This window comes from Triturus cristatus, chromosome 8 (genome assembly GCF_964204655.1).
Source record: "Triturus cristatus chromosome 8, aTriCri1.1, whole genome shotgun sequence".
NCBI lineage: Eukaryota > Metazoa > Chordata > Amphibia > Caudata > Salamandridae > Triturus > Triturus cristatus.
The window spans coordinates 400221544-400246696 of record NC_140591.1 but is presented as its reverse complement, the minus strand read 5'-3'; the positions used below and the strand labels follow the sequence as shown (position 1 = coordinate 400246696).

Below are 25153 nucleotides of genomic sequence, written 5' to 3'. Positions count from 1 at the left end.
GTACCCTTTTTATGTCCTTCAGCTGGAACTGTCTGGGAAACTAGCATTTTCATTTTCGTGTCTTTCATACGTCTATGTTCATGTTCTTGTTCCTCTCTAATTCTATTGTGATGGTACTGTAACATTTGTAACATTTGTGATGGGGTGTTACCTTGCCAGGTACTCTCGAATTTTAATACTCTATTCTTTACTTGGGGCAAGGCATTTTCTACTAATTTTGTCACAAACAGATGTGGGTATGATTCGCTACTCGCTTTTATGCCACTATTTATACCAAAACATTTTTCAAATCGGGCATAGTAATCACTAGTGTCTTCATCTTGCTTCTGTTTACAGGCTGAAATTGTACCCCAATCTTCCTTTTTCGTAGTTAATAAACGTGGCAGTACCTGTACTAATAAACCTGGTAGTGCTTTAGTTTTATCCCCAAGCCCTGCTCCTGCAGTTCGGGCCTTTTCTTCTGCTTCTAATACTGACCATTCTATCTTTTGGTCTCCTACCTCCCACTCTTTTTCCCTGAGTTTCTCATAAATGCCAGCAGGCATTAATACCTTTAATATTGTCATAATGTCGGGATAGGTATACTCTCCCATAAGTAACATGTCTTTAATTTCTCGGTGAAAACCCGCTGGATCTTTGTCATGACTGGGTACCACTTTCTTCATTTCTAACAATTCTATTTTCGATATGGGCGTATATACAAATATGCGTTTAAACTCATTGTCCTCGCCTTTTATTGGGTGTACTTCTCGTAAGGGATTCTGTCTGTCCATGTAATACGTGGTTCTTTCCTTGATGGGTAATGAGACATGCTCTGAGCATACAAAAAGAATGTACTGTTTTCTTGATTCTAGTATTTCTTTAATTAATTTAGTACCTGAACCTCTCCATCTATTCATGAGTAATTCAGTCAACATATCAGGTAAGGGACCAGGATCCGAATGCTGGCTCTGATATAGTATAAGGAGTTGTTGAATCATATAAATCCCAGCTAAACGCTGTTCATCTGGGGTGAGATTCAAAAATGTGCGTGCTACTGTATCATCACTATACTTTCCGGGACTGTCAACCCAATGGACAGCTGACCTGGCTAATTCTTGTTCATCCATAGAATCGAGAAAATGATAACCCCTTCGTTCTCGGAGTAATTTGTCAGCGGCTTGGAACGAATGCTCGTTAGACCTTATATTATTTATAGGTCTTTGGGAATTCCTGTTATTATCTGGACATATCGGACGTATCGGGTCAATAAGACATCTATTATTATTACAAGATCTTCCTCTACCTACATAGGCTATGGTGTCTGACTGTCCTGTGGACAGTCCTGATCCTTCTTCCTCGTTTTGTTCGAACTGGTCTACCGTTAATCTTTCTTCGTGTAGGCGTTCTATTTCTTTACGGATCTTTCGGCACATGGCTATTATACAATTTTGCTTATCATGTCTCCCTTCTGATATATTCTGGCTCCATCTGGTAAGAATTTGCATTGCTTCCGGGTCTACCCCCGGTCGGTCTTGATTTCTGATCACACAATTTATGAGGAAACGTAACAGTTCCCCCTGTATTTCCACTTTCTGGTATTCCATAGCTCTGTTAATACTTTCAGAATCTCGCCCTGTTTGAACAAAATGATATATATTATCTAGATGCGCAGTCATTCCTGGTAACTTCCCTAAATACACTGCGGCTCGTCTGATACGTAATGATGCCATGATCATTTCGTCCTCTTTGCCGGGCACAGGGTCATATCTACAATCTACAAGAAGTTCCTTAAGCGTACGGGCATTTATGAGTTTGGGGGTACGTGAATGTGCTGACTCTTGAAAGGTAAGTTTATTTATTCTGGGTGGCGTAGAAAAAATGTTGGCAGCACCTCCCGTAGCCCCATCTGGGGTATCTGGTGTGAAAGGGTTCGTTGAACGTGATACAGCAACTATAGGTGTGGACACAGCTATAGAAGTAGCTGTAGGAACAGATGCAGAAACAGATGTGCTTGCCGGAATTTGTTGCTGTAGAGATACCGGTACTGGGTCTTGGCGTTGAACCTCCCTGGCAGGCGGTCTATGTGGGGCGGAATTAGCATACTCGGGAGCTGCGTCATCTAAATATGAGGAAAGAAAAACATCTTCTGCGGTTCTAGGATGCCCCTTAGGATGTACCTTTATTGGAAATAATGGGGGTGGCAAGTCTTTTGGTATCTCTGGAGTAGCCTTAGGTAATCCTTCGGCCAGAAGGGGATACATACCATTCATAAGGGCATTTCTTTGTCTGTCTACTTGTTCTGATTTCACTCGGATACCTTCTTCAATTAATAGATTTTCTCGAACTTTATTTGAGTTCTCTCTATTTCTCTCTTTCTGTCGGAGTGCTTTTTCTGTACGTCTATGAGATTCTTTACGCCATAACTCAACGGCGTCTTTCTGTGACTGTCTGACTTTCCTTTTCCATAACTCTTCCTCTACTTTCATGATGCACTCTGCATCCCAGGTCCCCGCTGTGGGCCACCTCTGACTTTCTGGTAATTCCTTGGTGTAGTCTACCCATAAATCAAGAAATAATATAGCGTCTAAGCCATGTTTATGATACATGAAGTACCCTGGAGTGTCCCTAGGAGGAATAGGAACGGCTTCTTCGAGTACCCCTTTTCTTGTTGTGATCTGTCTTAATTTCGAAAAGAGCGGCATATTGAGAACTGATCTGATACTTGATTTTAAACAAACTTAATACAGTAAACACGATAATGAACAGTCATTCACACCACAATATGCAGAACGTACTTAAAACATTTAACATTTACCTGAACAATCAATAATGATGACGATCTAAGAAAAACTTAATCACTAAACATAATACTCGACATTAACTGAATCATTCTGAATTATATACTTGATATACTAGATATACTGCTAAACAGTACAGATACACTGCTAAAACAGTGCAGACCGGATTTGTGTACCCAAACCCGTCTTGACCGGCACAAACTATGTGCACGTCAGAAAGCCTCCCCAGTAATGGTACTCACCGGGTAGCTCGGAAACGGAAGGCCTCGGAAACTGAACTGAACTTGAACCGGACTGGACTCGACTCGAACACTGCGGAGACTGGACTCGACTTGGGACCTCGGAAACTGGTGGGCCTCTGTATACCTCGGATCTTGCTCTCTCAGCTAGGCTCTGGTCGGGATACTTCGCACTTCTCACCGCCTCGTCTGGGTGTTGATCGCAGCCTCAGTCGCCCCCGCTTGACCGGAGGGAGATACAGGAAATCCTGCTGGTACGCGTTATTGTCCGTCCAGCTGTGGCAGGAGACCGGGCCTGCAACTCACCGCCGGCGCGTGAGATGAGAAAGAGTCCCTGTTCGGGCGCCATTCATGTGGTAAATAATTTAATTACCGGGACTTAATTTGATACAGAAACATAATAAAATAGCTCAGTAAATAAGAGGCAGAATCCGTGGTATTATAGGTTCGGAATGGGCTTTATTCCAATGGTCGATTATAATCGGTTGCTCCAAGTTCCATCACCACGAAGGTTCAGGAAGTGAAGTACATACATTATTGACAATCAATTACTTTTATACAATAAGCATTACAGTGAAGCAAATACAAGAGGCGTAACAATTGATAGTGGTGATAATATGTTCGTGCGTAGCAAAAATAGGCGTAACTGGGAGTGATTTAAAGAACGTCATCAGATGTGATGTCATAAGAGGGTGGTTCTATGAAAGAATTTCGCAATGTCAGCAGAAATACTTGGCAGAAATGCGCGCGCAGCAGCATGACGTGTGATTGACGTGCAACTAGGGGGTGAAGGGGACTTGACTTTTAGCTCTACATGTGGCGACAGAAGTCTGGAGGGTCAAGTCAACCTAATCCCAAATCATATCTAACATCCTATGTTTAAAGAACTAAGTTATCCAAAAGAGAGGTTTCTTCGAGTAGAATCTTATTCTATACTGACTATACTGACCATTAGTGCGTGTACAAGCGTCTAAGTGTCTACACTAGATGCGAGGGCGGAAATCTTCCATAGCAATAGGGCTATGAATTACTTTCATAAAGACAGAGAAGCCGAGCCTTTGCTCGGTAGTTGGAAGAATGTTTACTTTAATCGGTTAGACAGGAATGCATCGGGCAGGGAACGGAGCAGATAATTTCGAAGGTGAAATACAGTTTTTGGCAAGCAGCAGGCTTCGTGAGCCGCGCAGAGAATGAGACAAAGTTCATGGTCACAGATGCAGGCTCAGACTGGAGCTTTCAGAGGCAGAAGGCAAGAAGAGTTCGATGACAGAATCAGGGCCTATTTGCCTGGACAATAAAATGGCATAAGTGAACCATATAAAGCCGGTGGCCTTTCATACTTAGGAATGGAATATCCGGCCTATTCATGGCGGATCTGACAGAGGACATGTTGACGGTGGACGCACATGTGTTTGCGTCTTCATAACTGGAACTGGAGGGAACTTACATGTATTTGTGATTCATACATGAAACCGTTGGGGTCCAAGATAGGGGACATAACTGATCAGAAAAATCCATATTTCCACACAGGCATACCATTATATAGGTGCGTGCAACACACATGCTTACTTACAGAAAGGATCTACTGATTATTTTAGGTTTCCCTGCACAATGCTTGCGAAATCTATTGTCTAATATAAATCTTAAAAGGGGCTTACATCCCGCCCTTGCTTTTCATTGGTTCCTGTGCTCGCCACTTACTTTTCCGCCATTTCTCCTGGCTCTAGCATACTATTTCCTGTTGATCCTCTTTGTGTTTCCCTTATCAGTCTCCCATGGCCCAAGTACTGTTTTCATCCACTTTGTGGGACTTTTTTCTTTTTTTAAAGCTTTTTCCTGAACAGGCATGTCCTGCACTTTTTTTTTACTTTCTGCCAAGTGCATTTTCTCTACAATTCTTCTCCGTCCCTCATGTTGCTCTCCTCTCCCCACACACACCCTCACTCTCTCTCTCTCTCCATAATCTTGGATGAAACCGCTCCGGCTTCAGCCGTTGTAAACACATTGGCCGTCTTGGATAGGGCGTTTCATCATAGAATTCTAAAGAATGGCAACTGAAAAACAACATAAGAACGAATGCATCTATAAAGAGCCATTTTCTACTGTTACTTTTGAAAAAGTGTAAAAATTGTGTTTTACAGTAGTAAAACAAATTATATTTCTCAAATTTCCTTCTAAATTATTTTCATAAAAATATCTAAAATATAATTTTATCTGCTTATGGAAAAATATATATTTTTACAAGAAAACGCCCCTTTGTCTAGAATGTGCTTAATTGTAACAAAGCTTCTACACTTCAAAATGGCCACCACATTTGATGAAATTGTGAACTCTCCATTCGAGTCCCATTTCAACTCCATATCTAAAACAGACCTGTCGGTTGCCAGCACGCCGCAGTCTCCAAAATCTGAGAGTTCTATATCGACCTGCATCTTTCTGTCCAATTGACTACAGTGGGCAGGGCTGTTGAGGGCCAGAAAATACACGTTGACGTAGGTGTCACACAGTAGCAGAATTTTGGAAGTGGAGATGGTGCTGATTAAGGAATTGTGAGTCCCTTTCATCGATATAAAGTGCTGAAACCTGGGGTGCAAGAAGGTCTTGCGGGACAATAGAACATGCCAGGGGTGGAATGGGGCTGGACATTTTGGGGTTTATTGATAGTGTGCTGAGCTAGCACATACACATGCCTGGCTATTTGCTCACTGTGATGGGAACAGGAGTGCAGGTTTGATTTTAAAGTATACCAGCTGTGTCATGGTGCAATGTATATCAGTTCATGGTTTTATTTCATCCGATGGACTGTGGTGAGGGCCTGTGGCGCGCATACACTGAAAAGCAATCTATTCTGCCATATGTGTAACTGCTTTGCTCGTACATATATTGTAGTGCATTGCCCCAGCTCTGTCCCATTTGCATTGGATCTACCTTGCATGGCTATGTCCCATGTGCAGTGTTTTCGTTATGCTTGCAGGCTTAACCCTGCTTTATTTAGCTACGGTGTCCTGTTCACGATTTGAATGTAAATGGAGAAGCTATCCCATTTAAAACATTTAGTAGGTTTGCAAGGCTGTGCTTCAGCTTTGTACACTGGAAAGGCCCTGTTACCACTTTGACTATTGTCTCGATTCTGCTCGGAGTGCACCATTGTTACACAGTTACGCTTTCTCTAAACTGGAATTATTGGTCAGGCTCTGATGCTCGGGGTATCTCCTCAAGGCCTGAAGGTGCAAATCCCAAGTCTGACCCCTGTGTAGTGGGCCTAATTAGGACAGCCATGTTCTGGATGTAACCATTTTGGAATGGGTGTCACTCCTACTATGCGGAGCTGTGCCTTTTCTGGTCTATTGTGTATGTTGCGAATGTGTCACTCTCATCAAAATCTTCGCTCTATAATTAAAACCACAAGATGTTCAAAATGCTGATGGAAAAAAAGGAATTGGATTTGTTACTCCTGGTGTTGAATTTAGTGCTCCCTGCAAGCACTGTGAAATTCAATTTTAATATTAACGATTTATACATAGAAATGGTAGAAATATGGTGAATATACCTGCCAGTAGCCCTTAGATCAAACATTCTAAATAGCACATGCAGTTCGTCCTCCCTTTGAACTGTTTATCAAACTTGTATTACACATTCCTAGTTTATTGTGAAACACTACTAACACACATCACAAATAAATAAATATGCATCACAAAACTGAAAACTCTGAGCAGCAACAATTTTCAATACTCATGTCCCAGTCATATTCTTAGTACTATGAAATAATGTTCCATTGCACCCCTGGTCTCTTGAGTAGCCATTGTAAGATTGCTTACTGTCTATAGTTAAGAAAGTTATGCACTAGGTTTTTTTTTTGCCACATGCTCACTAATTGCTTTCTGGGAAAATAATTGGGGCAGTTCTGTAGATTTCTTGGCAGTTGGTGCTGGGCAGTATGTTGGACACTTTGCGGGGGAGGGTTTTTAGTTACCATTGGTAATTATTCCAAACATTCAGCGAGGTCGTGTCAGGCGGTTTCACTCTAGTTTCAGTAATGTTATCTTGGGGTGTTTACCATTCCATACTAATGTGTTAAATGCTTTGTTCATCATTTTATGGAGGGAGTAAAAAGAAGTGGCTGCACGCATTTCAAACGTGCTTGGCTGCTGCATGTTCTTTTTTTCTTTGTCCTCCACTCTTTACGTAATCTTCTGCATTATATTACCACCAGTTACTGCACAATATATCGGCTTTCTCAATAAACAAGTCATAACACTTTCATAAAGTGTCGGTAACTTATATTGCACAACTGCTCACCCAGCTAAATCTTAAAACAACTAAATAATAATATTAATCACATAGGCAAAACCTATTGCATTTACCAATGCTTGTTTTCTTTGTAGTTACCGATCCAAGTTGGAAAAAATACACAGGAGGGGGAAGTAGCTGACACGTAGAGAGAGAGCAAAGTGGAAGCCAGGGAGGAGAGCAAACAAGCAAAAGAGAACAGTGTTGTACGGACTAGCACGAAAGCAGCGGGGGACGTACGCAAGGGCGACTGCAACATGCAGGGTGGTGGAAAGAAGCACACAGACAACTGACAACAACACAGTGTGCAGGGGGAGAGAAGTACACGAGGGCTACAGTTGGAAAACACATGCAGTCCCATGGAGGGCTTAACCGTAAAGAAAAAAGTAGCCCTTGAAAAGTGAGCAGTGGAAGCATAGAAGCCAGCCAATCAAGAAATAGTCAAGAGGATATGCTTTGTGGGAGGAGCTACACAAGACTGACAAGCTGGGAGATGAATAACAAGCAGAAAAATGAGAGTCAACCAATGGTATGCAACGGGCTGGCTCCAAGCTCCTGTATGTTCTTGGTAAGCTCACGTTATTTCTCGTAACAGTGCATGCGCTGTCTAGGAGGCGAGACCTAAAAAAGACTGATTCTGGAGCACAGAGTCTATATTTTGGTGCTTAGGTGGTATCTTCTCTCACAAACTCTAAGGGGAGATGGGTGCCCGAAATCAGGCTTTGCACTATGACAGGATCTCTGTGGCTAAACTGGCAAGAACCAACCAGCCTGAAGAGATACAATTATAAGATATTTGGGAATCTGAAGAGGGAGCGAGTGATGAAGTTAGAGTATGGTTGTGACTAGATAATAAGTAAAGGTCAATAACAAATGTGTTTTTTGTTGTTTTGTACCTTCAGAAGCTTACATTAGAAACCAGGTCTCCCGGGTCCAAAGTCAAAGATTTAGATGCTAGGTCATATCTCCTCTTCGACATGTTACTCCATATTTATTATTGAGGAACTCACATGAACTGTTTCTGGGTTTACAAAAAACAAGCCAAGAATTAGTAGCCAATGACTCCTGCCTGCGATATAATAGCTTTTACTGTATTCAAGGAAGTCTTTTTCTTGTTTGTGGAATTTACGTAGAACATTCCCGGGGAAAGGAATATAATTTTAGCTCCCACTTCTGAATTAGATTAAAAATATATATCCAGAAACACACCCAGGGCTATCATATAGGCACCATTCTCCTAAAAAGCCGAATCGCAAACTTCAAAGTCATCAGGCACACAGCAGCTCTCCTAATCTCAAGAAACTAAACTATATCATATATTAAGATTATTCTAAATATGCACTTCTTCTGGAGCTGAAATACTCAACGATCATGAAATATTACATTATTACACCACAATATTAAGTGCTCAATTTGTTAATCAGTCCAGGGAATACCAGTTTCTGAACAAAATGGAGTGTGCACCAAACTAGGGATTCCAATCCACAATTTTCTTTGCACAAGTTTTGCCAGGATTAACCAGATCTCATGTGTCTAAGGAAAAATGGTTGGAAAGAAAAAACATGCCGTAATTAGGTGCGGAATCTTTGATGCATATGCTACATTTCAGTTCGGCACATGGGAATGGGTGGTAATACTGCATTCACCAAGTGCAAAACACAGAAACACTTTAAATGAGGCTCTATGTATTGTAAATGTGCGTATGTAATTGTATTCCGTACATCTGTTTCACATGTAGTTATTATTTTTGTATGTGTCCTTTTCTATCTAAATTGGTCATCCGAGCCACCTATCAAATTCTCATTCGGACATGTGAAGTTGAAATTTGTACACAAAATGCATATCTAATTAATAATGCTGCATTTGGTCAAGCTTCTGTGCAAAGTTCTGCTGCAGCACAGGTGTAGTCATCTATTTTTAATCACAAACAAACTATGGGCCTGATTTAGATTTTGGAAAGGATTTTACTCCATCAGGGTGACGGAGTACAGTATTCTGCCGCTCTGACTGAATCCCCACCTGCCAAATTTTGAGATGCCTGCAGGCTCCCGTGGACATCTCTTAAATTAGCAGATGCCATTGTCACTGTGGTTCCTGTCAATGCATTGTAAGTTTGATGGACGTATCTGTTACAATGTTTTTATTTTATTTTCCAAAACAAAAACCCAAAATAGGATTTTGTTTTGGAAAATAAAAAAAATCAATGATTACCTCACCATGGGATTTCTCTTCCATGGTGAGCGGGCATTTTGCAGTTTTCACTGCCGCTTACCACCAGGTTTTACCTGCCGGTGATGGACAATGAAAACGGGCCATGTGTTCACCCACTCTAAATCGTGTAGGCGACAAATGGCAAAACCTCTGATGGACCGTACTCTTTTGGGCCATCAGTGGGTTACATACCTTCCAACTTGAAGAACAATATCACTGTGTGTGGGAGGGGCCTTGAAGAGCTTGCAGGTGCTGATGTCCTGGGGTGTTTTCACACTCTTTAAGGGACGTTGGCAGCTCAAAGGCTCGGAAAACGAGCTGGAAAACCACTTTTTACAGTTGTTTTCTGCTTGTTTTTCCTGCCACCGTGTGATATCGGTTCCTCACTGGGAGACCGTGGGATGGGAGCCGATATCGTGTGTCACTCTGTGGCACCGTGTGAGTTGACAGGTATGGGGTTATGTTGTCGGCGGGGATGGCGTAGGTCCGCGCTATCGAATCTAAAGGAGGCTGGCGGACTGTCAGTCTGGTGGAAAGGGTACTCTGTGTTATAGTTTGGCAGAGAGGGTACTTCGCCGCAACAACAAATCAGGCCCTATATCACACATCTCGGCGTGTTGAGTGGAAGCATTCAAGACACAGCTATTCATCTTTGGACAGCATGCAAGCCCTCATTATGAGTTGGGAGAATTTATAACTGGGAGATACCAGGGCTGGAGTTATTGATTGTGGATGGTATTCCTGCATAGCTGTCTTCACTGTATATAGGTTTCTTTTCAAAGATTTATTTTTAAATTGCATTAGGCGTATTTAATATTTATGGGGTACTTTCAAACAAACACTAAGAAACTGTACAAAAATAGGTTCCTGTGGTTGTATGATCTTTGCATTCTTGCATGAACATATTTTCGTTAGTTACATAAAAGTTACAGGCGATAGAAAACACAATGTTGGTTGATGTCTCAGTTGACCCAGTTTTGATAGCTCTGCATGTGGTTATTTTGTGCAAAAAAATACTTCTGACCACTTAGAATGGACGTCCACCACAACAGCAGCATAACGCAGTACTACATAGATTACCACTGCATAAATTAGCTACACTAACCAAAACAAAGATGCTCGTTAAGGTGTGTTTAATGCTTATGTCCAGTAGATGGCACTAGTGGGTCATTCTTTGTATTTTTCACTGCTTCTGTGAAGCGCTGCTTTCTTAGCAATCAACTCTGCTATGCGAACCGCTTTCTAAAAGAAGAAGGATATATTGCTTGGCTCAAACAAGCTCGACACATTGGAGGCCACGAGCAAGAATGTTCGTTAGAAGAGCGTGCTACAATAGTATCTGGAAAGTTCCTTTCAGAAATAAAGCCTGGGTATTTTGGAAATTTACAGTTTATTAGCGGTGAATTCTGGTTTGTTGAATTATCGATGTGTCCTAAGCTAAAAAAACGGAATGTTATAATAAAGCGTCATTTTTAGCGTTATGAAAATTCATCAATCAAAGTTCGTGACAACCTTGCAGCAGCAAAGTTGACCAACCCATTGTTATTTGCTGATACAGAACAGTACTTAAATGGGACAAAAGCCACATTTTCAACTTGGCTCGGAATAGTCCTCTGGCTGTACTAACTTAGTCAAGCCTACATTTTCAGTAACCCCCCCCCACGCCCCCCCCCCCCCCGACTGCAGTGACAGCAAAGGAAACTATTGATGGACGGAATGCTGGACAATGCAAACATTCACCCCAGTCACAAAGATGTGGGTTTAATCCATCATTCTTTTGCTCACCACACCACCCCAGTTTGGACCCAGCCATATGCAAATCAGTCTTGACCCTGTACCTTGTGGGAACAGTCCAGCCTGAACTGCCAAGCCAGGTCCTCCCTGGTCCGGAAACAAGCATCCTGGGATTGGTTTCAGGGCATCACCCTTTATCAGCCAGGCTAGCTTGAATCCAATGGTGTAGTGAGCACGGGACCCACGTCTGGGCATACCCTTCCCACTTAGGGCGACATATGTAAAAGAAACAATTGATGGACGGAATGCTGGACAATGCAAACAATCACTCCCAGTCACAAGGATCTGGGTTTAATCCATCATTCTTTTGCTCATACATTTGCAAAAGAAACAATTGTTGGACGGAATGCTGGACAATGCAAATATTCACCCCCCCCCCCCCCCCCCGAGGATCTGGGTATAATCCAGAATTCTTTTGAAACCCCGAAACCGGTCCTAGGATGCTTGTTTCCAGTCCAGGGAGGATCTGGCCTGGCAGTTCGGGCTAGACTGTTCCCGTTGGGCACAGGGTCAAGACTGATTTGCATATGGCTGGGTCCAAACTGGAATGGCATGGTGAGCAAAAAAACATGGATTTAGTCCCAGATCTCTGTACTGGGGTGACTGTATGATATTGTTCTGCATTCTGTCCATCAGTCGTTCTTTTTGCATTTGTCACCTCGAGTGGGACGGGCATTCCTAGACGTGGGTCCTGTGCTCTCCATGCCACTGGAGTCAAGTTATCCTGGCTGATGAGGGGTAAAACCCCAAAACCGGTCCTAGGATGCTTGTTTCCAGCCCAGGGAGGACCTTGCCTGGCAATTCGGTCTGGACTGTTCCCATTGGGCACAGGGTCAAGACTGATTTGCATATGGCTGGGTCCAAACTGGAATGGCATGGTGAGCAAAAAAACATGGATTTAGTCCCAGATCTCTGTACTGGGGTGACTGTATGATATTGTTCTGCATTCTGTCCATCAGTCGTTCTTTTTGCATTTGTCACCTCGAGTGGGACGGGCATTCCTAGACGTGGGTCCTGTGCTCTCCATGCCACTGGAGTCAAGTTATCCTGGCTGATGAGGGGTAAAACCCCAAAACCGGTCCTAGGATGCTTGTTTCCAGCCCAGGGAGGACCTTGCCTGGCAGTTCGGGCTGGACTGTTCCCATTGGGCACAGGGTCAAGACTGATTTGCATATGGCTGGGACCAAACTGGAATGGCAAGGTGACCAAAAAAACGATAGATTTAGGCCCAGATCTCTTTACTGGGGTGAATGTATGACATTGTTCTGCATTCTGTCCATCAATCATTCTTTTTGCAGTGACAGCAGGCACATCGATGTGTGCGTGCTCACACTGCTCACTTCTCACTAGTGGAGAAGTTACGGCATGACGTCATGCCAGGTGAGCGTTGTAGGGAAAGGTAAATCCTTTAAAGAGAGTCATTTTCTATCTGGATTTCCCTTCTCTTTTTGAAACTCAGGAGCAGCAATATTGTTGTGGTGTCTCCAGGGCTTTAAGTGGAAGCTTTTTCAATATTATATACAAGCCATAGTTGCTGCTTATTTATCCTATGCCTCTAACAACCATTGACAAAGCAAATAGTCCTGACTTGTTGTGTAGGTATGATGTTACTTGTTGTATCATATATCTGGATGCAATGACAGACACAGCAAAATACAAGTCGGGAGCACACTATGCTAAACACAAATTTCTAGCTTAGGTGTTTTAAGCCACGCCCTGAATTAAATTGCCACGCCCCTTTGAGACCCCCAGTTATTTCATCCCACTTAAAGCCCTGACCACCTCACGCCCCAACCCCCCGTAACAGTTCTACATTTCCATTTTCTATGTATGCCCCATTGGCCACTTCCTCGATGTATCCTGCGCTTTATGAGCAAGTTGGCAAACGTTTGCCCCTATTCCCGTGTTTCACTTTCTCTGTGTGCAACGGTGCATATTATAGAGGAGGCTTCCTTGCGCTTTGCTCCCCTCCACCGGGTTGCTCTTCTATTAATTTGGTTGGGGGTGAGGGGTGTAATCAGAGTTGAATTCATAGAAGAGTTAATGCTCTGGCCTGAAGTCTTGCTCAGAAGTCCGCGGCCAGTGCTGACGACGGTCGGAGTGCCTAATACCGAGGCTGCCTAGACTTGATAACACCCGATCCCTCTTCAATCCACCACCAGACACTCCCAGATCTTTACCTCACTCTTGCAGATTCTTTTTCACCTTGCTTTTCCTCTTTTGACACAGTTTTCCCGTCATTCTCTTACCACTTCTTTCCCCCTGTGTTTTTCTCTCACTCTTGCTCTGGATCAAAGACTGTTTAGGAGAAAAGAAGTGCCGGTCCCTAAAAGAGTACACCCACCGGCTCAAATGAAGCACTGGCTTTAAATGGCCAATCTTTTTTTCCTCAGGCCCATTCTAAATCTTCTCTAACCCCCTATCTGACTCCACTACATGCTTCCCTTTCACCCGGCCTAGAAGGTAACTGGCAGCGCTCCAGTATACCGTGTGCTGTGTGTCTGTGACTGCCGCTGTTGCATGAAACATTCATCGAGATTTTGCGTTGGGTCGGCCGGCACATCAAATGATTAATGTAAAGCCAAACCAAATGCGCATGCAACTGATTTTTTTTCTCCATTCAGTTGCACATGAAATTCACTACATCCTCTGTTTCCCTGACTAACCCTTGCAGTTTTCCCTGAGTGATAGGCAAAATGTGCTCAGATTTGTCGAAAATGCTTCTGGCACCGATTTACAGATAGACAGCCTCCACCGTGCTCAGTGCCTCCGTGACGGCGATACAGTGGTTATTTGTGGGTAGTAAATTCACAGCAGGTTAAGTAGTGGCTTCCTCCGCTTGTGTTCGTTGATATCCGGTGCGCGCCAATGACGCACTCCCGCGCAGGAAGCTCGGGGCTGGCAGAGCTGTGGTCGAAATCACATTTCCCGTAACCCGAGGCTGTGAACTTCGGCTGCAGGCTGACACTTTTTCACAGAAGTGTTCCCTTAAAGTGTTCCCTTATGTAAGAGCCGACAAAATACTCGCATGCTGTGAAATATTTGGAGAACCTCCCATTTGTGTTTTAGTGGATAAGATAATATTAACGGCCTGCTTATGATGGGAAGAAAAAAAAAGCTATAGCCTTCTAACATCTTTTCTTGTCGTCCTTTAGTGGTAGGTCCGACATCACAAGCTATATTGAGCAAGCAACCCTAACGCGGACATAATGAGTAACTGCATAAGTGAGGACACAGCACTTTGGTAGAGGAAAACGCTAAGGGTTCTAAATTCTTAAGACGCACTGCTTCCCATAGGCACAGACAAAAGACTTATCGTCGTGCCGTGGGTTCAAGCACAGTCACAACTGTAGAGTCGAGGTGAGCATGCTAGCAAACTAACTGGGAGAGCCGAGCTAAGGGCCCAGCCTGGCAGTAAAAGCCCATGCATGAACCGAGCCTTGGACATATTCGGCATATAAATCAGGCATTGGATGTCATGAAAAGTATAATAAAGCCTCTTCAAAATTCAATTAAAATAGTATTTCTTTAAAATGCGGAAGCGTTTCCCCTTCGTACAGCGGATTTATATCACTGAATTGAGAGGTATTTATTAAAAGTGATAGTTATAGCTTTTCAACATGCGTTTAGAAACATTCATGCCCTCCCATGACGACAAGGTCTTTAGCGAACTAAGATTGTTATGATGCATGAAGCAACATTATGGTCTATTAAATCAAACTCAAGAGGTGTTTGTACACCACGCATCCTACACTCACGTATTTGCCTAGCATCACACTATTTGATTAGGCAGGGAAGCTGGGATTGAGCCTAGGTTTTCTGGTTTCACATTGTGCAATTTTGCCTTCGAGATTGGTACCTCTGATTTGCTCTTTTTTCCTACGTCAAAGGTCACAGCTTTGTTTTTAATTTTTAGTGTGTGAAGTTAGAGCACGGGTGTCTTGTCTGGTATTAGACACAAGGGTTCAATAGGACCTTGAGCGGAGTCAAAGCAGGGCATATATGGCTTGAGCTTTCAGTGTCTCATCCACCTCTACTGTGGAACTGATTCACATCTTACCAACTGCTGATAACGTTATAGTTTTCTAGCTTCCCAGTTGAAAATAATTTTTCCTATCAACCTCAAGAATATTGAGAACTGACCCAGGAATAACAGAAATAGCAGAACTAGTTTACAACTTGATGAAAATCTAAACCTCCGGACCATCGATAAGTACCGTCCAGTATTCCTTGAGGATCACCAGGTCTAACATGCGAGGAGAAAGGAAGCGTGGAGGCCAAATTTCTTTACGGCTGCCTTTGTGTACTACCTTACCAAGACAGCGATCTAATTGTTATGCACTGATATGTATTGTGAGACAGTGGGGGAAGAGGGCACTGGTGTTCAGGCTTTTATTTCAACCAAACCCTCGCATACCTAACTTGACCAAACTGTGCAACTTCCTGCCCCTAACTTTGAGCTGACAATCTCCCTATTCACTCAATAAAGAAGTTGATTGGCCTTAGACTGCATATGATCACTTACTTCAAGTCTCAAGGTGCACAGACCCAGAACAACGATACTGAGCAGAGCAGCATTAGTTTTTACACAGCATTTCTTGCACTAGTAGACAAACTGATAGTATGATAGAAGATCATCAAAGTGAAGTAGAAGAGGACCTAATGATGCAGACCCAGAGGCAGCATGGAAGTGCCTCTATTGCACATAGTGCTCATGAAGCAAGGACTCGTAGAAAAGAGACTTTGGAAGCAATCCTCTCATTTAACTTCTAACCTTGTATTACCTATGTATTGTGTAAACTAATACGCACCACATTTGACATGAAAGACAGAGAACCTTGCCTAAGTGTCTTACAAATAAGTAACTCAAGCAAAATTCTAAAATGGCAGCTAACGGGAAATCTTTATTCCGCATGCATCAACTGCATCTACTCAGTATGACGAGCTGTCGCTTGGAGGGAACTTCGTGCACCTGCGCAGACGCTATTAAAATGGCTGCTTGAAAGCTCACATTCTTAGCATCTGCTTTGCCGAAACTAAACCAAGCTATTTTTCTAATGCTAACGCGGGGAAAGCAATAATGATTAAAGGTGTTTAGAGTAGAGATAAGTGGTATACAGTGAAACCATTTTATTGTGAAATTAATATTTGTTCTTCTGACTTTCCTATTAGTATGCATTTGGCCCTCTCGTACGAATCCAGAGTCTATGAAAATTATACTTTTGTGTCTCATAAGTTGGGAATACGGGTGGGAATAAAGATTTGATAATAAAAATGAAGGGGTGGGATCTTTGAACAATGGACTGATAGACTAAGATGAAAAATAAGCATGGTGTGATGATCTTCCCCCTTGCATGTCCAATCAGAGTTAATATTTTTTCGATATTGTAACATTAATGGGTGGTACATGAATACCAAAGAGTATAATTGAGGTAGTCTTAGTTAGTCAGTCAGACGGAGATTTGCTGAATGCTGCAGAACCCGGGATGCTGTCGGAGTGACGAGAGATGCTGATGAAGAATCGAATGCAGAACCATTTATCTTAATTAATTGATTTAGAAGAAGATCGCAAAAGAATCTCGAGGAGGAATAGAGTGTCGGAGAGGGGTGCTACGCAAGCGTCCGTGTTAGAGAGGTCATCTATCCTGTCCTGATTCCTGTCCTGAAGCCTTTGTCGCCTGATCTTTCCCGGGGGGCCCTTCCCCGCTCCTTGGCCAGGGGGTTGGTTTTCTCACCATCCTAGGTAATTATACTTTCATGAATGTGCAAATGTACTTTTCTCTCTATCCTCTCCTTTCTGAGCAGCGTCATTGCAGAGTATGATATATTTGTTGATTGTTTGATTAATTGAATCTTTCTTCCTATGAGTGACGGAGACTGTGCTATACTTTGAAAGTGGTTCACATGAAATTAATTCAGATAAAGACTTAACATTGTCCCGAGTCTGTGGTCGTTTCATTGCAAAAATAAATAATTGTGTCATTTCACCATCAACTAGTTCAACTAATGGTCCATTGACCAGAGGAAATAACTTTTTGATCAGTGAAAAGATTAGTTGAGAACAAGAGGTAACCAATCTTGAAATTATATAAATCACAAAATCTTAACTCCAGCGGTTAGCACCAGGCTGTGTGTGAATTGTGTGTTTTATGGGCCCAGGTGAGTATAGGGTATTGGAGTATCTGTTGCTGGTTCGCCCCTGGATCAGTGCCACATGGCCTTGTGTACTAGTGAACACCTCCACCAATATCTTGAATTCTCCTTCCACCTCTTGTGACGGAGCCCCATTAAAAAATGTAAACTTAAGAAAGCACTCAAGTGATGGCATGCAGTCAGTTAAACTCTGGTGACCAACTTGAAAGCTGGTCACAAGTTCTAACAGCTGTTTAAACTAGGAAGACTTAGCCTTTCTAGGATCGTTCTGTATGCCTGGGTGACATCTGCCACCCATCACTAAGAAAATTGGTTTACTTAGTACGTCTAATAAGCTATGATTACTGCTTGTTACACCTGAGACACCTCCTTCAAAACCAATTTTATTGTTAATGACATTGATGTGCAGAACCTTAGACATCTGTCAGTCATTGAAAATGGATAGCCAAACATTCTCCAAGAAGTAGGCATACACATAGCTGACATCAATAGAAGAATAAATGTCCTTCACGTAGATGTGGGCGAATCAGATAAAGGAGGAACAACCTTAACCAGAGATTTGTGCAGTTGTTCAGCAATCTTTACCATACTTGGTGAAGTTCCTGGAGTAATCAAACGATTTTAAATGATTCATAAAAAAAAAAGAATAAAAAGAAAAACGCACACTCCCCGCAACAAGGCTTCATTTTATTAGTAATAGTCATTGAGACGTGATTGAAAATGTTGTTGTGCTCCATCGTCATCACCATCCAGTCTGATAATTATCTGAGTTATCTGTAAAAGACATTATTCATAGACAAAAGCTTTAATCAACTTTATTAGGAGTGCCACATAGATGTTATATAATGTAGGGCGTAAAGCTTGCAGGAGAACATGTAAATGGAGGGATGAAGACCGTTTGTTGTCATTCAGATAGAAAAGATTAAACCCAGCCAAGCACTTTATCCTGCACACCTTCCTCAGGCAGTGTATCCAATAGGACTGCATGATACAAATGTCCAACACTGTGGACAAATCAAGCAGGACCAGAGCAGATATGCCCCGCCCTATCCAGTCTCGGACCTCTATTCTTGAATGTTGAATTGCCCTTTTCTAGGAGCTAAGAATATTGGCTTAAGCAAGCAGTGTTGCTCTGAGCTGAGAAAGCAAACTCTACTTCTGCTGGCCTTCCCAAAACATAAGGCCCAAGTACCTTTTCAAGTATTTTTGGGCTTTATTGCAGGATCGGAAGGTCAAGACGTAAGATAAGAAAGATGAGATTGCCTTCACAAACCTGTCACCAAAGAGATGTCCTTGCGCATCAGCCTCAAGCTCCTTGACCGATATTTCTGTAAATTTAGGATCAGTTCTCTTTAAGGTCTTTCTGGACTCTGCTGAAAGGGAAGAGTTGGCTTTAACTAATGGCATGTTGAGTCAAACTTATTAAAGCAGTACATTCTTACACTGTAATTCTCCAGACATTCTGTGGTGTTGTGCTTTGCCATCTCCCGTTATTGCCATTATCATCTTAATTATTTAGCTAACTTTGTAGACGGTCTAAGCGAGTATTCTCTTCAGGCAACTTTGGGCCACTTCGGGCAATGGTGGCAGGCAGTATCGAAGCAGCTGCAACTTCAGTAATTCCCATAATTTGTGCAAGGGGGCCTAGAACTTTGATTAATTTATCCTGACTCACTCTTGGGGTCTTGTAGTCTTCCTTCTTAGGATCCTTGCCCTTTTTCAAGAATATAAACAATAATTGCTGTATTAATGTTGTGTGTTTGGACTCCAAATACCAACACAGTGTGGGTGTGGGCATTAGGAACACAATTTCTTTCTATGGGATTTTTCCATAGGGGAACAAATCCAGTGACTCACATAACATGCAATCGAAGGGAATGAAGTCTGTTCCCCGGAAGAAGGATGAGAAATTACACTAGGGTCTAAGTATCGCTGTCCCAATATATCCAAGATTACTGCGTACAGGCCTCCAGTAGGAGTTGGGGTTCCCACTGATAGAAAAGCTGCTTAATGGCCATTCTTATTACACTCAGCCCCATAATTGGACTCAGGTGAAATAAATAACATCAACGGGGGGCCCATACTACAGAAATTCCTAAATGGTATCAAAAGCTTGCTGTTCACCCTAAGATTCTAATTATCTTTTTGGGGCTTTGTCTGGTATGACAAATCTCCAGCAGGATCTGATGAAATTAAGAAACACTCCTGCAACTGAGTTGCCTCAGGAACATTCTTTCTTGTTCAGAACACTTCCTAGTTTCCAAGAAACCACTGGAAAGATGGCCGCGCTCATGAACATTGTGTGTCTTATCACAAAACAGTCTCTAGTCATAGACCCAATAACCACATTTATAGATTTCATTGTGACACAGTTCTCAAACTGAACCCACATATTGGTTTCTGTCAGAGAAGTCACTTGCTACTCACATTGCTCTTGTTCCCCCTCGTTCATAGAGGAGTGTGACTCCTCTGGTTCTGAAACTGGTGTTGACTTGGGAAGAGGCTACATTCCCAACCCACCGACAATAAGAAGGCAAGCATCCTTAGCAGTCTTAGTTTTTTATTTTAAACAATCGTTCGCCTTGAAATCATTATAATTTCTTTGACCTATAATTTTTTTAAACTGAAACTTAAGAAATGCAACTATTAAATGCTTATCGGGAAACCTGAAAAAACTGCTTCAAAGTAACGAAAACATCCAAAATGCTCTGCTAACCCTGGACCTGGCAGTGCCCAACACCAGTCTAGTAAACTCACTTCCCTGGCGATTGAAACTATGTTACTCGTGATGTCTGAGGAAGTTACGGATGTTCTCTGATATAGCAAGCGTGTCCACTGCACACGTCTGAAGTACAGAAAAGGCCCTCAATAGGAAATAAATGTAATCGTGAATGGCAGTCCACACTGGAAATCTTTAGTGCAACCCTTTGCAGCACCTGGTACTCAAGCCACAGAATGCCACTGCTGTTACTTCAAAGAATCAGGTGGGGGGGGGGGGTAGGAGCATGTAACACTCTGCTTCCTTAATTGGCATAGAGACAGTTAAAAGGAGTGCACCCGCACCCTTCTCAATTACTTGTCTCTTCATAAATTAGTAGTGAGACCCTCAGTGACTATTTTCCTCAATAGTATAATCTCACCACTATAGTACTAGTAGTCAAGTGCATCGTCATCAGGGCTCGCCTCCACCAGGAGGTAGAGTCTCTTATCTGAGAGACATGATGGGATCTGTGCAAAAAGATGTGAATTAAAATCGGGGCTTCCCCCAGGAAAAATACTTTTAATCGAGAGACTGGGACAGCCGCATGATTAACAACAGCAATGAGTTGTGACAATAATCCATTTTACACAACCAATGAGTGATCAAAAAGAGGTCGACCAAATGTATATCAGATCCCTAAGGTACCTGCTGGTACACTATCCCCCTGGAACTCTGTTTTTTTATGCTTTTTGTGCAATCATCTGGGGGCGTCTATTGGTGTCCCCTTAAAAATACAACAAAAAATATGTTTTGTTATACGTCCATTTTGATATATATAATTCACAGATTAATAACACTATTAGTTATCTGGTAGTGTTATCTGAGAAAGAGAGATCAAAGGAGTTGTGTACACATTCACACATATCATACCTACTGATATCGTCTGTGTTACGTGGGATTAGCTAATGGAGAAGTGACAAAATACAGATAAATAAGTGGATATAAACTAAAACTTCTAAAAACAGGTGAGGTGCCATGTCTCTACATATACGTCTATAGGAAATCTGTTATTAATAGTCAGTGTTTGTGATTTAAGAGTACATGTGCTAAAACAATTTGCAGTTGTACTGTGATATGTATATTGACAAAGCCTCTACGATATATGTTTGAGGTGGGATGGAATATCTTCTTACTACACGTCATTAGAATCTATGAGAGACGGTAAGCGGTACAATATATAAACTACGAGCTCTTCTTGTACTGTGGGTTCTTAAATATTGATCAGGTAACATCACTAAATCCGTTAAATAGTGTTCCGTGACTATATAACACAGTAGCAATAATACAGTTTTTTGGTAAACGTTTTTTGAGTTGCGCCGGGTTATCGGTAAGTTAATACAATGTAGGGTTGGGAAGGAGTTCTCTTTTATTAACTTACAATTCCTAAGTATTCCCAGTGTGCACAATGATGACGATTATGCCAATAAGGAAATAAGAGGCATCTGGCCATTATGTGCCCGATAATATGGAGAGCGGCATCACTTGTGAAAAGGAAAAACACTGTAGTGATCCAAAATAAGATAAATAGACTGGGAAAAGATATTAAACGATTCTCCCCAGAAAGGGTATAACCCTACATAAAGGAAAACTATACTCCACCAAGGGTCCAAGAGAGAGAGCAGACAGACGACACAACGGGTACCAGCTCCACTGATACCACTGGATGGAGCAATGTTAAAGACAAGAGGAAGACGAAAATACAGAAAAAGAAACCAATATGGCATGTGGATCCACTGTCTGAGGTTTTAGAATAGGTCTTGATTGATTCTCTTTCAGATGACCTTTCCAGGCTGCTTTTGAGAGAGCCTTTATTCAAAGGGATGACCCTCACAACAGGTAGCAATGGGTCTGCCCCAAACTCCTGTTACGCAAAACATGGGCATAAGCCTGAGTCCCCCGCATGTGGCTGATGGCTGTTATCGGCCTTCCTGAAGCAGTAATCTGGCAGACAAGATAGCAGTTCCTGTGTAGAAACCTTCTGATATTGATAACAGAAACTGCAGCCCCCCCCCCTCTCACCCCTACCATCCACCTAGTAGCAGTGCTCAGGATGAGCTAATTATTAGTCCTTTGCTAAAAAGGCCCTCCTGTAATTAGGAAAAGTAGCCCTGTCTCCATCCTCCTTCCTTCAGTGAATGATCTCCAGCTGCAGGAATGCAGGTAGCTCAACTTTTACTGTCTGGTTGACACTATCCTTACCTTCCATCTTGAGCCATGCTAAACCAGGGTCATCCAAAATGCATTTCTCTGCCTTCAGTCAGCTCACCCAGTACACAGAGTCCTCCTACTACACATGTGCTACACATGCACTTCACATTCAGACACAACTGACATACACATGTATTGTCAGCGCAAGGTTGTGGATTTCACATAACAGTGGAACTTGACATGAGAGGAGTAAATAAACAACCCTCCCACTGATAGAGAAGAAGGTCTGGCCACACTACAAATTCACAAAAGACAGTATGCTTCAACCTCCACTTTATGTGATGTGTCCAGGGCAAGAACAGTAGCCCATTGCCAGATATGAGGGAACACTTGGTGCACCACTTCAGGTCACAGGACAGGTCCCAGACCTCTCATTGTCAGTGACAGGCCTAGACCTCACACACTAACTTAGCCTGATGACAGGGCCATATTAGAAGGAAAGATACTAGTTTCACATGCAATCGACACTCGGGCAGAAGAACATGCCCTTTTACATTGCTAGTGACATTTCCACCCCAACAACTGTTTTGCTGTTGATGAAAGGCCACTGATGTAAATAAAAAATTATGATTCATATAAAAGAATTTGCACGATTCTTTAGAGCAGATAACCACTTACAGAATTCATGACCAGTATTGGATTATTTCTGTTATGTCAAAGTTGATTAATGTGTAGCCTTTTCTCCTTTTTACAGTAATATCATCTCAGAAATGAGGATTGGTAAAAGCCCATTAGTCCGACCTGGGTCCAGGCCTGCCAATCAAATTCGATTTGACGACGATGGGAAAGGATATACACTCAACAGAGGCATCACTCAAGAACTTGCTGGTGTCAAAAGGTAACAATGCTCACCTTGTTTTTTCATCTATACATTCCTATGAAGTTTCCGAATGTTGACTGTTACTCTTGCATGAAGCTTATTTTGCTGCCTCACTCATGAGGTGTAATAGTTACTTTTGAAGTTCTGTGGTCTTTGCCACAAATTTTGCATTACACAACCATGCTCAATCAGTCTTGCCGGTAACAGCAGCTGGCAAGCAGTAAACTGCATCAGCCTGCATACCAGTACATCATAAACAGGTATAGTATGCTGGCAAAAACCTTAGTTGAAGGTTTAGACAAGTAGTGCAGAAAATTCTTAGGCAATAAAAGTACTCAACATTTTTTGTGGTTTTATTGGATGATGTGGACGGATAGCACTGTGGTCAGCCTTGTGTGAGTTGCCAGCTTGAGCCTTTTGGTTTATTTACCTGCTCAAACATTTTAAATCAGGTTTATATGAGCAGTGTATTCAACTGCTGCTTCTTTATTTCTTAATTTCAGGGTATGGTTACACGTTCTTCATTGGTTTTCAACCTGTGGGCTATATTTTACAGTATTGCATTGATTTTACAAAATGAAACACTCATCTGGCATATATTCATGGACATTTAAAAACATATAAGCAAGCAAGCATGCCATAAGAAAGCAAGTCAAGCGTAAGGAAAAATATGTGGCGGAATAGAAAACCGTGGACCCTAAGAAGGTTTATGACAATGGGAGATAGTTGAAATCACTCTGAGACATATTGACCGACAACCATGCTTTAATTTGGAGCATATTGCCCAGACGTAGCTATCCACCATGTAGTAATCCACGAAGTAAGCCTCAAGAAAGAAATCTGCTTTATTTCTTCTAAAGACAGGAACCTCCAGCCAGTTTCCAACTTCAACCGCACCTCCTGGAATCCTCGCCCAACATTCCACTGCATCATCCTAATTACATCACAGTAAGGCATGACATACCTGAAAATATCTCTAATCTCTACACACCTCCCCCCCCCCCCCCCTTCAAAAATACAATCAGTATAATTAAACAATACAATATAATATACTATCTGGTTATTTATACATAAACGTTTTGCTTTTACTCTTTTTTTTTTTGTACCTTTACTGTTGCCGTAAATGCAGTACAAACAAACTCATGTATTTCGCCCCCCTAAAAAAATTCCATTAACCATGTGACGCCATATCAAAACAGAACAGCTTATTCCACCCATTACTTACTAGGTTCAGGAATCTTACATAGACTCCTTACCATCATTCAATACAGCTATTGATCTCTAAATCTTCATTACTTTTAAGAGGATGCAGATATATACTTTCTACTTTCCTTACAATTCCAGTCTTTCTCACCACCACCCAATCTCGACTATTCAAGCTCATGTGCCTTACACTCGTCCTATTATTTGTGCTCAACTTCTGCAAATCACTCGCCCTTGTTTTCATATCTTCCGAATCACCTACATCCTATTCTTGGTGTGCAAGCACATGGGCAACTTTTTGGTAGCAGGCTCTCTTCCCTTAAGAGTTTTAAAGGGAGATGTTCTGGTCACAGAATGAGGCGTAACTCTATGAACCCAAATCTTTTTGTCCAATTCCTCTCTCCATGACAGTCCATTTGCCACAAAAATTTGAATATTCTCCATTATTATTCGGTTGACCTTTTCCACCAAACCATTGGCTTGTGGCCTGAACAATGCAACTTTCTCAATTTTAATGCCAAACTACAACAGAAATTGAGCTATAGATGATGAAATGAATTGCATGCCATTGTCACTGACAAATACTTTAGGCATTCCCTCCTCCAAGAATACATCTCTCAAGAATTTTATGACATTATTAGTATTTATATGCTCCATACCCTTCACCACAAACCATTTACTATAGTAATCCACT

At 42.1% G+C, this 25153-nt stretch overlaps 1 protein-coding gene across 2 annotated transcripts in view; it reads left to right on the top strand.

The window, feature by feature from the left end:
* The window catches only part of MRPS31 (mitochondrial ribosomal protein S31), a 193479-nt gene that overhangs the window by 105566 nt on the left and 62760 nt on the right, over window positions 1–25153 (top strand). For both annotated transcript variants that reach the window (XM_085621771.1, XM_085621770.1), the window contains exon 4: window positions 23131–23274. In XM_085621771.1, the coding sequence (XP_085477897.1) occupies window positions 23131–23274 (144 nt within the window). The remainder of the gene's footprint in view (window positions 1–23130; window positions 23275–25153) is intronic.